This window comes from Catharus ustulatus, chromosome 2 (assembly GCF_009819885.2).
Source record: "Catharus ustulatus isolate bCatUst1 chromosome 2, bCatUst1.pri.v2, whole genome shotgun sequence".
Classification (NCBI taxonomy): domain Eukaryota; kingdom Metazoa; phylum Chordata; class Aves; order Passeriformes; family Turdidae; genus Catharus; species Catharus ustulatus.
The window spans coordinates 112,111-127,092 of NC_046222.1; the positions used below are offsets into that span (position 1 = coordinate 112,111).

At 40.3% G+C, this 14,982-nt stretch overlaps 1 protein-coding gene across 11 annotated transcripts in view; it reads right to left on the bottom strand.

Moving 5' to 3' along the window:
• Positions 1-14,982, bottom strand: part of SYNJ1 (synaptojanin 1) — a 48,490-nt gene that overhangs the window by 11,917 nt on the left and 21,591 nt on the right. For 6 of the 11 annotated variants that reach the window (XM_033084392.1, XM_033084373.1, XM_033084378.1 and 3 more), the window contains exons 13-26: positions 14,783-14,806; positions 11,677-11,868; positions 11,209-11,293; positions 10,177-10,317; positions 9,662-9,854; positions 8,267-8,425; positions 6,305-6,461; positions 5,857-5,974; positions 5,534-5,749; positions 4,843-4,921; positions 3,699-3,861; positions 2,881-3,087; positions 2,306-2,434; positions 1,699-1,737 (exon numbers count right to left, since the gene is read on the bottom strand). In XM_033084392.1, the coding sequence (XP_032940283.1) occupies positions 1,699-1,737; positions 2,306-2,434; positions 2,881-3,087; positions 3,699-3,861; positions 4,843-4,921; positions 5,534-5,749; positions 5,857-5,974; positions 6,305-6,461; positions 8,267-8,425; positions 9,662-9,854; positions 10,177-10,317; positions 11,209-11,293; positions 11,677-11,868; positions 14,783-14,806 (1,902 nt within the window). The remainder of the gene's footprint in view (positions 1-1,698; positions 1,738-2,305; positions 2,435-2,880; positions 3,088-3,698; positions 3,862-4,842; positions 4,922-5,533; positions 5,750-5,856; positions 5,975-6,304; positions 6,462-8,266; positions 8,426-9,661; positions 9,855-10,176; positions 10,318-11,208; positions 11,294-11,676; positions 11,869-14,782; positions 14,807-14,982) is intronic. The other 5 variants (XM_033084386.1, XM_033084380.1, XM_033084379.1 and 2 more) reach the window with 2 other exon arrangements.

A 14,982-nucleotide genomic window follows, 5' to 3' on the forward strand; every position in this document is an offset into this window, starting at 1 on the left:
GCACTGCTCTTGTTTTGTGCAGGAGGACTGAAGGCACCCCTCCTTTCAGCAGCAGGGAGACACAGGCACAAAGTCAGAAAGCTGACTACTAGTATTAAAGGAAAAAACCCGACTGATGTTATTTATTATCTTAATTTGACAATTAGCAGCCTCTATAGTTTTTAATGTTCTCTGAAAATTTAATCTGTAATGTATTAAAAAAATACTGGGTAAACAGAGTGCAACACTTTAGTTTTTACTAGAGCTCATAGAATCCTCAGTGAAATCCTTTTTTTATTAGCATACAAAAGGTCTACACTTTACTGAAAAGCCCTGCAATGAGTACAGAGCCTTGTTCACCTGAATTCTCAGTTACTCCTGATATAAAACATGACCAAACAGAAACACTTAGGTGCCCAAATCCTCCTCTCATCTTCACAGCATACTGAGCCATTAGGAAAAGTGCCATGACCATTGAAGGGACTGAAGCACTTGGGGAGAAAAGGTCAAAAACATGCAAGGAAAAAAAGTAACATTTAAAAGGCACAACATTTTAAAGATGTGATCAATGTCCCTCTGCATGTGCTATGGAAGTCTAAACCCAAAGTTTGATCCACTTACACACTATACAGGGATATTGCCACAGGGCTTTAGGAGCCTTCCTCCTAGGAAGAGAAAAAGGTGCCCTTTCCCCACTAAAGTAAGACGTAAGGACATACATTTTGGTTCCAGCCCCATGCTAACTTGCTTTACCTGAGCTCAAACGCCCGTGATAAGCACAAGTATTTATGCTTACACATGTACACCATGAGTGGAAAATGGAGAGCAGAACAAAAGCTAAGAGCTTTAGGTGGGAATAATATATGAAAAAAATATACAACAGTCTCAAATGATTGCATAAAAAGCAAGTTTTATGCAAGTTACAGCTCTATGGAAAGTTATGTTGGGAAAGAGGATAAAAGAAGACAACTGACCAGTCTTTGCACAATTGAGACAAACAGGATTGTGTCAGTGCACAGAAAACTACACAGCACTGAAGAACAATGAATTAAATCTCAGCTATGTTGAATGTGGTCTATCAGCTGCTTCCTGAAGCTTCTGCACTTTAACCCATTCAAATATTACACACTGGGCATAAAAACTTCCTTGTCTCACCAGTATCTAAGAGCCAAGTACATTTTTGCCTGACACCAAAGTTAGCTGATAGTTACAGACTACGTAAAAGTTATGTATTTTATGAGATTACTCAAAACTTTTGAATCATTTTGTCAAAACCTCCTCTTTCCTACCCACTGAGGGGCAGTGCCTGGAAGTGTCACTAACAATTCTTACCCTCTCTCATGCATTGATGAGCTGATTTAAATCCAGGTAGCAAAGGACAGCAGAAGGACAAAGACTACTTTGAAGAAGCAGTTCACTGAAAAGTTAGCTGAATGTATTCACAGAGGACAAAGTAATAAAAACCTGGAACAACCTTCATCTCTGACTTCAAAATGCCAACTCCTAGAGAAAGACTGCTTCACTGGAAAGCCGAACATAGTTCAGAGGGGGAAGAAAGAAACATGAATGATCATGTTCATTCATGAATGATCCAGTTCTATAACTTTGACAATTGCCCATTTTTATACCTTTGGAAATCATCACGTTAAGTATTGTCACAACAGATCCCCACAGCAGTTTTGCTATGCAGTCATAGTCAAAAACAATTAAAATCATTACCTCCAAATTCTTTTCTAGCAGGTGCAGGACTCCTACCGCCTGACAGTATTTAAGAAATGAATGCAGCAATAATGAAAAATATCAGTGTAGTAGGAGGGAAGAAAAAGAACGAGAAAGTTAAAAATCACAAGGATCAGTTTGTTATTAACTGTGTTGCCCAAATGCTTCTGAACATCCAGTTTCTCTTAGTGCTCAATTGTTCACATCGTCAGATGATCCAAATGAAGTTTACATTAAAAACTTGGACATGATAAAAAGCATATCACTGATGCCAAAATTAAAGGAATAGCAATGAATCAATGAATGCACAAGTTGATTTCTATTTTGTTTTAAAATAGATGCTATAGAAAATCAAAATGTTGAGTAAAATTTGCTGTAAAATTTCACATTTTTAAAACTTAAAATAAGTTTTTATAAACTTATTCACTAATAATATTTAGCTGTTATTTCCCATGCTGTTATTGCTTCTGAAAGTACCAATGAAATATTTCAGTTAAAAAGCCCAGAGAGCCCCAAGTGTCATACGCAGTTTGGGTTTGCACTTTCAAGCTCATCTCACAGACTCGAAAGCAAATGCTGCCGAGCCCTGAGAAGGTGCCCCCCTTACCTGAGGGCGGAGGGGGCCGCTGTGGAGGAGCAGGACGTGCAGGGGGAGCCACGGGGCGAGGGGGTGGGGGACGCTTCGGCTCCAGGCTCTGGGGAGGCTCCTTCTGCTGGCCACCGGGCTGCAATTCGGCTGAAGGGTATGACAGAAAACAGTGCAAAAATTACAAAATTCACAGCTCGGACATGCTCATCCCAGCAAAGCTTTTCTAACAGCAAGTTTTTCTCAGAGAGAGGATAATCAGACCCCAGCCTTGGAAACAACAATCCAGGAGATCTCTCTCAGAGAGAGAAAACAAGAGGAACGCACCAGTGATGAAAAGAAGCCATTTCCTAAACCAAAACATTTGCCTCATGTGCTTTAATAAACTTATGTTCTTCATGAAATCCTGAACAATCTTACCAATAGCAGCATTCCAGATTTTGATTTTGACCCTTACCTGTGAACTAAATTCTCTGGAAAAAATGGTACAAGGAGAATTCTCAAGGCATTTGAGCAGTCAAAACGACCTCAATTAGAAGTCATTCACACAACTTGTGCATGGCAGCCCCCAGACTGTGGAGCTGTGCAATACTCACCATGCGTGGAAACAGGAGGGCCAGGGGTTTTTGCTGGGGCTCGGCTGGGTCTCACTGGCAGCGTGGGTCCATCTGACAGCGTTGGGGACTGGCAGGGGCTGGAACGCGGGGAGGAGCTCGGGGAGGTGCCCAGCCCCGAGCCTGACGTTGGCTGCAGGTGCTGAGGAAGGATTTCTTCTACTTCAGCACTGTAGTCGTCGATGTCTCCTAAAGAACAAGCCCCAGAGAAGAAAAGCACATAAAAACTGATTCTGGGCATGGGATTTTTATGCAAGAAAAAACCCAAAGTTCCAGCAAGCAAAGTATGATTCTTGCATCCCAAATTCCCACATGCAGAACAGCATGTATGCAAAATCAGCTGAAAATACTTCAAATGAGTACTATATATCTATATATCACAGATCTATATTAAAGGTAATTTTAACAGTGTGGCAACTATGAAGCTGATTAATCCAAGAAACAATTAGCTTTACAGGTTATTTCCCTGGTTTGCAATATGGGAAACTTTGCTTGTTCTTCAGAAGGCTGGGCAGGGGATCTCAAGGTATCTGTTATTTGTAGTAACTTCTGCTTGCAAAAGGTGGAATGGTGTTTAAAAAAAAGGTTCAACATGGATGTCCTTTTGAAGCATAAACCATCAATTTAGAATATTTAAAGATAGACAAGAGTGAAGCAGATTGTCAAGATACTGTTGGAAATAATGTGATTTCTAATCTGTTCTAGAAGGGCATAAACTTGCTATGTATTTGCATATCCATGAAATTAACATTATTTAGCACTGAGCATTTCAAAGTAAGGAATACTTCATCTCAACAAACCTTCCATATCATAGTCTGCAGTAACCTCAGCATCTTCACAAAGCAAAGTGGAGCTTGTCGATGAAGGCAGCCCAATATTAATCTTCTCTAGATTCATTTCATCTTCCAAACTTTTGATCCAATCTGGATTTTTCAAGTTGATTTCTATAATCCTTCCTTGTAGCTGAATTGCCAAAAAAGGTATGGAGAAAACAGAAGTCATTAAGAGTAGGAATATTAAAGCTCAGCATTTTAGATTTAAAAACAAAAAAAAAAAAATCCTGGAGTATCACAAATAAGGTTATTGGAATTTCTGCAACTAAACAAAAATAATTCTGATTTTAACTTCATTTTGATAAGTAACTACATTTATGTAATTTAAACTGTCCCTTACAACCATTTAATTTTTTTTTTTGTAGAAAACCTAGCAACTGATCTCAAGCAGTTCTCCTTTTCAGTTAATCAGGAAGCTTCAGGTTCCTTTACTCTGACAGAAGCACAATTTTTAAAAAGAAAAATAGACTTGTTTATAAACTACATAAAGTCATTTTGTAGAGGTTGGCACAGAGCAGGTCCTCATTCTGCAAAACGCCATTCTACTCAGAGCCCCTTTCCTGTCTGAAGTGCCAGGGACATCGGAGCAGATCCAAGGATTCATCTGTAAACATCACACATTCTAAGCCTTAACAGCCACAGGCCAGCAAAAGTTTGAATGTCAGAAGTAATATTTTCACAAAGACTAAATACTGAACCCATAGAAGTCAATGCAAGCTCAAATTTTGAGTTTTCAGAGTTTGTAGTACAGAAGTGATAAATTTATAATAACTGCAGGCTATGAAGATTTTAAACAGGAACCTAAACACTGCTTTTTAAATCATAAAAAAATCCCAATCCTCTCATTTGATGAAGATACCTCTCAGTAGGAGATACTCATTTCTCTAATAATACTCCTCCTAAAAATAAAGTTTGATACTTGTTGAAACTCAACACACTGGTATGTGGTCACCAAAAGGAAAAAAAAAAAAAAGAAGATGCAACCATCTAGGATGGAAGAGAAAAACTTGTAAGAATCAAGAGACAAAAAATCCAACCCACTCAAGAACATTTTAAAAAGCTGGATTTTATTTTCTCTTGCTATACAAGTGTGCAGTCCTTTTTACATTACCTCAATACCATTCAAATTCATAACATTGAGAGCAGAGCTTCCTTCCAAAAATGTTACCCACATCTTGTCTTCCACAAACCTGCAAGTTAATTGGAAACAATAACCAGAAAAATACCACAACACTTAATAGCACAATTCCCAGTCTAGTGAAAATGCAACATCCTCATTTTCAGTTAGTTTAAAACTACTAACCTAATTCTAGAACACAAAATTTTTATAAAAATCCCAAAAATAAAAGTATCTGGAAAAATCATGTCTGAAAACTGAGACACATATAGGTATGTAAAATGAATTCTAAAGACATTTAAGTTGAAATTCAAATGTTAAAAATTAAACAGATCCTAACTGAAAAGTTAGCTAAGGAAATAACTTCATTCAGGAAACTGGTGGGAATAATGAATTTTGGACTTGCTCCAGCAGGTCCAAGTCTAGATAGGACAAGGGGGAAATGGCTTCTCACTGCAAGAAGGTAACATGGGATACTGTGGGAAATTGTTCCCTGAGAGGTGGGCAGGCCCTGGCACAGGGTGCCCAGAGGAGCTGTGAATCCCTGGAAATGTCCAAGGCCAGGTTGGAGCACCCTGGGACAGTGGAAGGTGTCCCCATGGCAGCAAGTGGGACAGGAAGATCCCTTTCAACCCAAACAATTCCACAATTATATGAGATTAAAATAAGAAGTTTTGGTTTTAACCTTATAAGTATAACTTCACCATAGCTTGCAAATTTTTGAAGAAGATCATCAATCAAGTTATCATCAAAATAGTTTTCTTCTGCTGAAGAACTTCTGATGGAGACCATCACAGTACCATCAGGTGGTCCTTGCATTGCAATCACCTCCTTGTACACTTTTTGTCTCTCTTCTGCTTCAATTTCAAATATGTCAATGTCAATCAGTGCAACCACAGGCCTTGGAAAAAACAGACAAGAAAATCCAGTCAGCAGAGCATCTGAGCAACAAATTACACAGCATGAATACTAAGTCTTAGGAAGTAATGTATAAAATTCAACAGGAACCTGTGATCAGACGTTTTCAGCTCTGCTCTTCCATAGTGCAACAAAGTGCCAGGATTCCATGTATAAGGGACATTAGTGTCACTGTGAAAACTTGCATTCAGGAGATCCAGGTCCTCAGCTACAATCAGCAACGAAAACAAAAGAGGAAAAATACAGTGACTGTAAAGATGTGCTATTTGTAAAAAGAAAAAACACAGAAAGTAAATCTGAGTGTCAGACAGACACCCTTTCCCCCCCTTCCCCCCAAGTTCCTTTTCCACTCCTCAAATGTCAGAACTGGGATCTGATTCACAGCCCTTTTTTCGGTCTGTGTTTATTGAAGGTCTGTTACGAGTGTTCTGGCTCCCACCAAGCCAGGAACAGGAGCTCAGCGGCACTGGGAACATCACTACACAGATCCTCTAAGTCACCTAAAGACCATTGTAGACAGTGAAGGAAACCCTCACACCTGATCGGTCAAAGGGCCATTTCCTCCTCCTCCAGAGGATCCGGTCTGTCCACGCCGGCGTGCGGCACTTCTCACTGGTGTCGTAGTCGTCAGAGAACAGATCATATTTGTATGTAGGGGCAAAATTGATCTTCCCTTCCAGAAATCCCCTAAAAATCTGTAAAAAAACAAAACAGATGGGAAACAGCTCAAAACAAATGAGACTTGTCGATACCAACACCCACAACACGTATAAATACCTCTGAATAAAACAAAACAACCTGTTATTTGTTAAAATGGATTCCTCTCCACATTTTGTCTGCTGAAAACATTTGACATTATGGCTAAATAGTGACCCAGACAATCATCAATGAACATAAGTATGTCAGCAGCTACATCTTTAAGCCTAGGTTTCTGAAGAACCAACTGTTCCTTCAATGTCATGACCAGCTGGAGGTCACCCAGAACACTGATGCTGCAACACAACATTTTAATCTGGTGCTCAGTTGTTCCTGTGCCAGCAAAAGTTGGGAATTCAGGTTTACATTTTATCCACCCGAACATGCCAAATGTCCTCACAAATTCAGACACACACTGGTTTGGGTTGGAAGGGACCTAAAGATCCCCCAGTTCCAGCCCCTTGCTATGGGCAAGGATGCCATTCACTAGGCCAGGCTGCTCAGGGTGCCATCCAACCTCATCTTGAACATTTACAGGGAAAAGCTGACACAAGATGCCCCCTCAAATAAATAGGATTTTAAAAAATAAAAAACAAAACAAACCCAAGTCCTTAATACATTCAACGCATTCAAAGTGAGCCTCTCACTCATTAAGTGTTTGAACTGGACACAAGATAAAACCCTTCAGTAACTCAGCTCTATTCTTAAGTTCAACCTTCTATGGGCATCTTTCCTCCACTTCAGAGATGTATAAAAGAGAAATCTAACTTGGATCTTGCAGTCAAATCTGCATCAAGTGACAGGTTGACCTGCTTTTTTTGTTGGAAACACAGTCTGAAATCCAGTAAAAGTCAATGTCAGAAGATCAATGTCAGAATGCTGGAAGTTACACAACTTCTGAGACAATCTGTTTGCCTTCAGAAATCGTTTTCTAACCCACTTCCATGGAGCAAGCTGCTGTGTAAACACCTTTCCTGAGCAGCAGGTACAGAGGTGAGGCTGCCACAGCCCTGGAGCTCCCCTAGGGACAGGGCTGGTACCCAGCCAGCAGCTTCTGAATCATGGAATATCACCCCAGCAGTGGAATGCTGCTCCTGCTCCCCCAGCCAGGAGTCCTTGTCACATTCTGCAGTTTCTATAGACCTCTCCAGCTCCATAACTGCTGGACATGTTTCTAAACCTCTACACATGTCCAAAACCTCTGCACATCATGTTTTGATCCATTTAACAATCAATGCTGGTTGCCCATGAGAATGTACATCTTGCTTTCTCTAGCAAACAGCTGTTAAAGAAATGGAGAGACTAAAAATATCCAGTGTTCTGCCTCCTGTTCTGGTGAGCAGGATAGCAGCACAAATGGAAGGGAACTCTGAATCAGTGAAAGAGCTGCTCGTGATCAAAGTGCTGGTGAGCAGGCAGAACCAACAACAGAAGATTGTCTCTTTTTACCATACCCAGCCTTCCCACACAGAGCTGCAAAGAGAGAACAAGAAACCCCACAAATCTAAAAAATGTAGCTTTCTTCAGACTTTGTTATTCTGTGTTTTCCTTACAAATAAAATGTTGCCATTTGGACTACTCCTTTTCCCAACAGTAACAGCATTAAACCTATTACAATTTAACTAAGCAGTAACATTACCAAACATTACAAATATTCTTTTGAAATAGTTACATCTGACAAAAAGAAAAATATTATAATTAGCAAACTCCTTACTGAGTATGCAGATTCACAGAAGCATCACAGAATTGTTAAAGCCAGTAAAAAACCTGAAAAATTTTCAAGTATGGTGAGGTTTAAACACACCTGTCCAGAGTTTTTTTGATTGATAAGCTGGTCTCCTGCTATGAGGGGATCCCAGTTCTGTTGTCGTATCAGGTCCTTCACCTCTTCATTGGGCAAATCTATTCGATAATTGAAGTCCCCACACCAAAAAATATAGTCATGGGAAAACAGCATCCTTCCCTGCAAAACAGCAACACACACTGGTGTTAAAAACAGCTGAGGGACAAATGTACTCCTTCCAGGTTCAGAAATTCAGTCCTTAGCTGTGAAATATCTGTAATTTCTGAGTGGTGGAGACAACTGACACACATCCCAGTGTTTAGTGCCCGTGTGGTTAGAACAACACCATCAACACACAGTGTGGTGTTTGCACATGGAACACGAGAGAAGGAACATTTCCTGTGGAGTTTCCATTTCAAAAGAAACACAAATCAACTGAATTGGATTCTAAAACTCCTCATCTTCCTATTCCTGTTTTAGAAGTCTGCTCAAAGGCAATGGCTGCTGCCTGTGTCAGAGGAGAACAAAACACCTCCCGGGACTTTGTGGCACAGTCTCCTGACAAACTGCAAATCCAGAGCTTTATCATTCAGATTTAATTGAGGACTTTCCAGTTACATCTGACTTTCATCACTAGAGAGAAACATAAGGGCTTTATTAGCTTATACAAAGCCCAGAGTTTAGAGTGAGGACTTTTACTTCCCCCTTTATTTTGATTTTTCCACTGTCCAGAGGTAAAACCAAGTAGATACACTGGCAGACTGAAGAAGTAGCTTTTAGGAAACTGTTGGATATAGAACTTACTAGGAAAACTGAAACATGACAATAGGCACAAATTTAGAAGATAAAAACCCCTTGTAAAATAAGATGTAAGACTCCTGCACAGTGCCACAGAAATTAACGAATTACAGTCTGATGACAAAACTGAAAACAGCTTTAAGTCACAAGGAAGCATTTCATTGTCCTGATAACATTTTCAGCTTGGTGCTTGATAATGAGAACATGGCACTTGTTTATGAGAACATGGTATAGGATCATTGCTGTGTGCTGAGAACAGTGCTATTTTGCAGGGATTTTTTTCTCATAGGTGATTGTCTCCTGTGCCTATGAAAATTCCACTGCATCTCAGGGACCTACAAGGTCTATTTCCTGTGCTAGGTCCTCAATTCTGAATGCAAGTGAACTCACATTTCATCGCTTCCATCATGGCACTGGCAAGGTCTGTGCTTTCTGCAGCCTTCTATTTCAATAAACATTGTGGGAACTCTATTATCCCTGAGATCTCTAGCCCAAGGAAATCTGACTTCCACAGGAAACTGGGGAGGGGGAAAAATGCAAATGGAGCTTTGGGATGACACTCCTGGAGCTCCACGGGTTTCACTTTGATTTGCTATGGAATTTGAACACCATGCTTACCATGGGAAAGCCAAGCTTTCGAGATATTTCTACAAAGTCTTCATTTCTCTCCTTGACTTGGGATTGGCCTGCAGCAAAATGACTGCACACAAAGCAAAGGCTGGAGGTGTGAAACAGCATCCGAATGGCCACGGCACCTTTGTTCCCAGTGGCTCCTCCCATGCCAGTCTTGACAGTATCAACAGCAACATCCCTGAAAAAGCAAAACAGCTATGAAACCTTCCAGGAACACACAGACAGCTCTGAGAGGGACACACTGTCCTCCCAGCCACAGGGTTAGTTTTATACAGTTCCAACAGCCACCGAGCAGTAACAAGATAAAACCTCCGCTTACCAAGCTCCCTGGGTGACCAATGAGGCATCCAAAAGCTCAGATAAAACAACTTCATCAACTACTTCACCAGAAGGTGGAACAGCCCTTTCAGAGCCCCACAGGGCTGAGGATGTTGGGGTGTTACCTTCCAGCACAAGGCAAGGGAAGGTGACCCAAGCTGGAGCCGGTTGTACTCACTGACCTGATGAAGGGAGCGTGCTGGGGCCTGATGAACACGAAGAGGCACACACCCACCAGCTGCTCTGAAGCCAGCAGCACGTACTTGTAATCTCTGGAGATGGTCTTCTGCAGCTCAGCAGCCCAGAGCTTCTGATTCGTGGTGCTGGTGGCAAGATTCAAAACACCAGGTTGGAAATAAACCAAACTGAGCACATTTCTAGCTGGTGACTGAGCTGACTAAACTGCATCCAAGAACCTCCACTAAGCCTAGAGGCTGTAAACCTTTTCCCAACACCACAGACAACTTTAGGAGCCACAGCTATCTTTACTGTACTTATGAGCCTAGACTAGAGGAGAAAAACCTAAGAATTGTTTTGAAGAGTTACTTCCTAGCCTAGAGCTCAGTCAATATTGGAAAACAGCTGTCCACAATCTCAGATCAAAATGAAACCTAACAGACTATGATTTTCAGAGCTAGCACCAGATAGGAATGAAAAATACCAGGCCTGGAAACAGTATTAACTACACCTAGGGTAGTTTCACACCTAGGGTGAAATTAGTGGATGACAAAATCTGCACAAAGGTCACAGCACTATAGGCTTTAGGTGCTATTTCCAATGAGTTCAACCTTTCCCAACACCAGGAAACATGCAAAGCAGGCAGAGAAAACAATGGGAATATGGTCCTGGGACTGTACACACATTTATCACTGGTATCACCCACGACTGGGAAAAATGCATTTCCATAACCCAGTTTGCTAGGAGAGAAAAAATCTCAACTCCACAGTAATATATCTGTGCAATACATGGAATAGCAGTGAAAACTGAGTATGGAAGGAAGCCTTCCTTTATGCTACAGGCTGTAATCTGTATAAAAGCATACAACACCACATACTTTTGGAAATATTTTTACAGGATTTGCTGTTCCCAGCAATACAAGACACAGAAACTGAAGAACACAGGGAAGGACTGGAGAAAGCAAAATTTTAAAGAACATATGACTTGAAAAAGGTGATTATCGCCCAAACTAGTACTGTGTGGATTGGATCACCCACCTGGCATTCACGATGTTTCCTGCATTTAACTCCACCATCTCTTCAAATCCAATGGCAAATATGTCCACGGGTTTGTTTTTGCGATCTTGAGGTAAAAAGGGAAAAAGTTACTTCCCATTTCTAATTCACCTAAGAACCAAGACCTCAGATGTATATATGTATATTCATTTTAAGAAAGAAATTCCATACTTGAAAAGAAATTGTTCCCCGGCAGGGTGGGCAGGTCCTGGCACAGGGGCCCAGAGCAGCTGTGGCTGCCCTGGATCCCTGGCAGTGTCCAAGCCAGGCTGGACACTGAAGCTTCGAGCAGCCTGGGACAGGGGAAGGTGTCCCTGCCCATGGCAGGGGTGGCACTGGATCTTTACAGTCCCTTCCCACACAGTTCTACACTTCTGTTATACCTTTTCCTATGTTTGTTTAGAAAAATCAATAGTTCTAGAAAAAGTCATGACAGAATACAAATCCTACCTTGGAATTCATGGATCCCAGCTAACTTTGGTGCATCCAAAAGCCAGTCAGTGAGGGTTTGATTTCTGAAGGCAATACTTCGAAACTGCTTCCCCCCATTGACGTTCCATGTCCCAACACAGACTCGGATCTTTTTCGGTTTTGCATACTTATAGAAGTTCTCACACATGCTCTTCAGTACTTTCACAGATGCTGCAAAAACATTGGAGAAGATATTACTTTTATAGCAAGTGTTTCAGAAAACTTGGCAGTGACATCTTCCCAATGCACGTGCACAGCCAAAGTTAAACTGTGAAAGCCCAGGGAATGCTTTCCCAGGGAAAAGTACCCTTAGAGACACATTACTTGTGTGGGTAAGACACTGACTGAAAAACAGCAGCAATTTGTTCAAAATTATATACAGAGAAACACTATATGAAGGAAACAATTTCCATGTTTTATAAATATCTGCTGTTCTTTCATCTCATCTGTGACTCTAAAGAAACCATTGCTTTTCATACATATCAACAAGGATATCTACCTCACTTCCACATGAAATTTATGAAATCCAATCTCCATTACAGAACCAATATGCAGATATATTACTTATTTTCTGGAAGTGTAAAATTTGCTGATACACTACAAGTACTAAAACAGAGAAGGTACATTATTTCATCATATCATATCAGAGTACATCTATTTAAGCCACAAATCTAAATCATTTTTAAGTCAGTTGAATTCCTAAAGAGTTACTTTAGTGAGGACAGCAGGCTGGGATTCAAAATAATTAAACTCATTTTTCTGTCCCATCAGCCTTTCCCTGTGTCTTGTTTTTATGTGCCAGATGAAGAGAGGAATGACTCATCTGTAAAGGATATTGTGAGAAACAAAGAAAAAAGCTGATTCATTGGTCAGGAACTTCACCTAAGTTACATTAATTTACCTATTTTGAATGTTGTCATGGTTATCAGACTTCAAAAGAATGATATAAACAATATCAGATGGAATTCTCCCCTTCACTAGTTGCTGTCTTGCAAAGTAAGTGAGTTACTGGGAGCAACGTTTTTATTTTAATTCCCCAAATAAGATGATTGTTGAGCTGCTGTCTTTTCAGTTATTCTTTGGCCACCTGGTTAAAACAAAAATCAGGTACTCTCTATTCCTACTGGGTTTGAAAAAACTGGAAGCAAGAGAAGAAAATATATTGTGTTTGTTGGCTGTGAATGTTTTCCCTGCTGAACAAATCAGACATCCATAAATGGGCCAAGCACACAGAAAAGACAATGAAGTCTAGAAAACAGCAAGGAGCCAACAGGACACTTGGGTCCTCCAGGAGAGCCAAATCCCAGGTGTGCTCTGACCCACACCCCAGGTGACTCCAGCCTCAAGTCCAGCACATGCCCAAAAGGCCACAGATGGGGGGAAGACAGGAGCTACCCCAGCCCTCAGTACCGAAGGGAAACAATCCCAGGAACTGCTGCAGCCACAACAAATCCAAAACCCCAAATCATCCCAAGGGCTGCTGAAGCCCAGGAGCCCAAAGAGCAGCGTAGGCAGCTGTGCAGGCCTGCAGAGATGAGCTGCTGCAGCACTCTGAGCAAGTCTAAGGGCACAGCTTGGACCTTCCTCCTCTCAGCTTCCATCTTTTGCTTTGGAAAATTTACTGGATTAAAGCTTCATTGTAGTGACCCCAAAGCATTCAGTTGCTACTGAGCAGCTTTTGAGAAAAGGTGCAAAATATCATTATTGCCTATTTAACTGCTGATGCAGTTATGAGACCCTAATGTGAAAAGCCTTACCAGGTTAGATTCTAACTTTAGAAGTGAACTGATAACAAGCTTATTACAAACAAAAAATTTGTATCTTGACACTAGCAGTCTTCCTAAATTGTAGAATGACTCATTTTATAAATTAGAGTAATTAAAAATAAAAATTTCTACTGCTTTCCAAAACATCGAGTGAACCAAGTACTTTTCAGAGCTCCTGAGACTGATTTTCCTACCCATTTCTAGCTACTTATCTTTTCAGCAAAATTGTGCTTCAATCTACAACATCAGAAATAAAACCAGTTGCATTTTCTGTTATTTGCAGCAAAAATACTTTGCTGCTGTTACTGGGCAAGCAAACTGGGAAATCAGTTCTACAAATGAGTGTTAATTTAAAGTTCTCTTTGGGATACTCTGTGCAACTGAGTGGAACTGCTGGAACTTGATGGCACTGTTTTACTGCAACATCCAAATTCCTGTAGGAATATTTCAACACATGCAATTCGTTCCCAGGTGAAATCCTGCAATGCTAAAAAAAGTTCATTTATAACTCTTAAAAATAGACATTCCAATAAATAGTAAAACTAGGACTTAAACAATAATAATAATAATTTATAAATATATAAAAATAGTTGGATCTCCTTCCAGGGTTCTAAGCTAGGAGGTAATACCATCAGATGACAGTGTGACCAGCCATTCCAATAAGCACCTGGTTACACTGACAAAATGAATCACTTCATTTCAGACATACATTACTTGTGACTCAGATTTCGTTCTTTAGATACTCACGAAGAGTTAAGTGGGTAGAGTAAAACACACAAAGCTGGCAAATGTAAAGGCCACTCAAATTTGCTCAACACACTGTAAAATCTGAATAGAAGAGCATTAGGAACATTTTATTTTAAACAATGGTTTCTAGGAACAAGAACATGAAGTGTTGTGCAGCTGACAAGTTTCCTGCAAGAACACGAGTATGTGGAGCCTTCTACCAGCAAATAAGATGAACATACAAGTTGTACTGAAGAATTTCACCTCTTATCCCAACAAAGCAAAGTACAGAAGCCTCCAAATCAGAGAAAAAGGAAAATTCCTTTACAACCAGAGCATGTGCAAAAATAAACTCCAGTGAATAGGTTACCATGTTTCCTAGCTCGTACCCAAGTTCAACTGCAACATTTTTCACCTCTTACAGTCTCACTTTTCTTGTATTAAAGGATGTTAGGGCACAGGAATGCCAGATCCAAACACCACCAGGAAAATGTGAGCCCATAGCCAAATAAAACACAAACAGACACAAGAAAAGCCAGAGGACAACAAGAGTTGGTCAGGTATTTACAGCTTATTTTTGTACTATACTATACCTGATTGTAATGATTGCTCTGAAACTATGGATGCAGTAAAAAGGAAACAAGAAAAGATTAGTCAAATAAGTCATTGCTTTTTAGGATTTTCCAGTAATGTGTGAGAAAACATGCTGTTAATACACAATTTATTATACATAGCCATCTACATCAGTCAAACCACATGTTTTATGCTGCAAAATCTACCAAGTTTCACAATA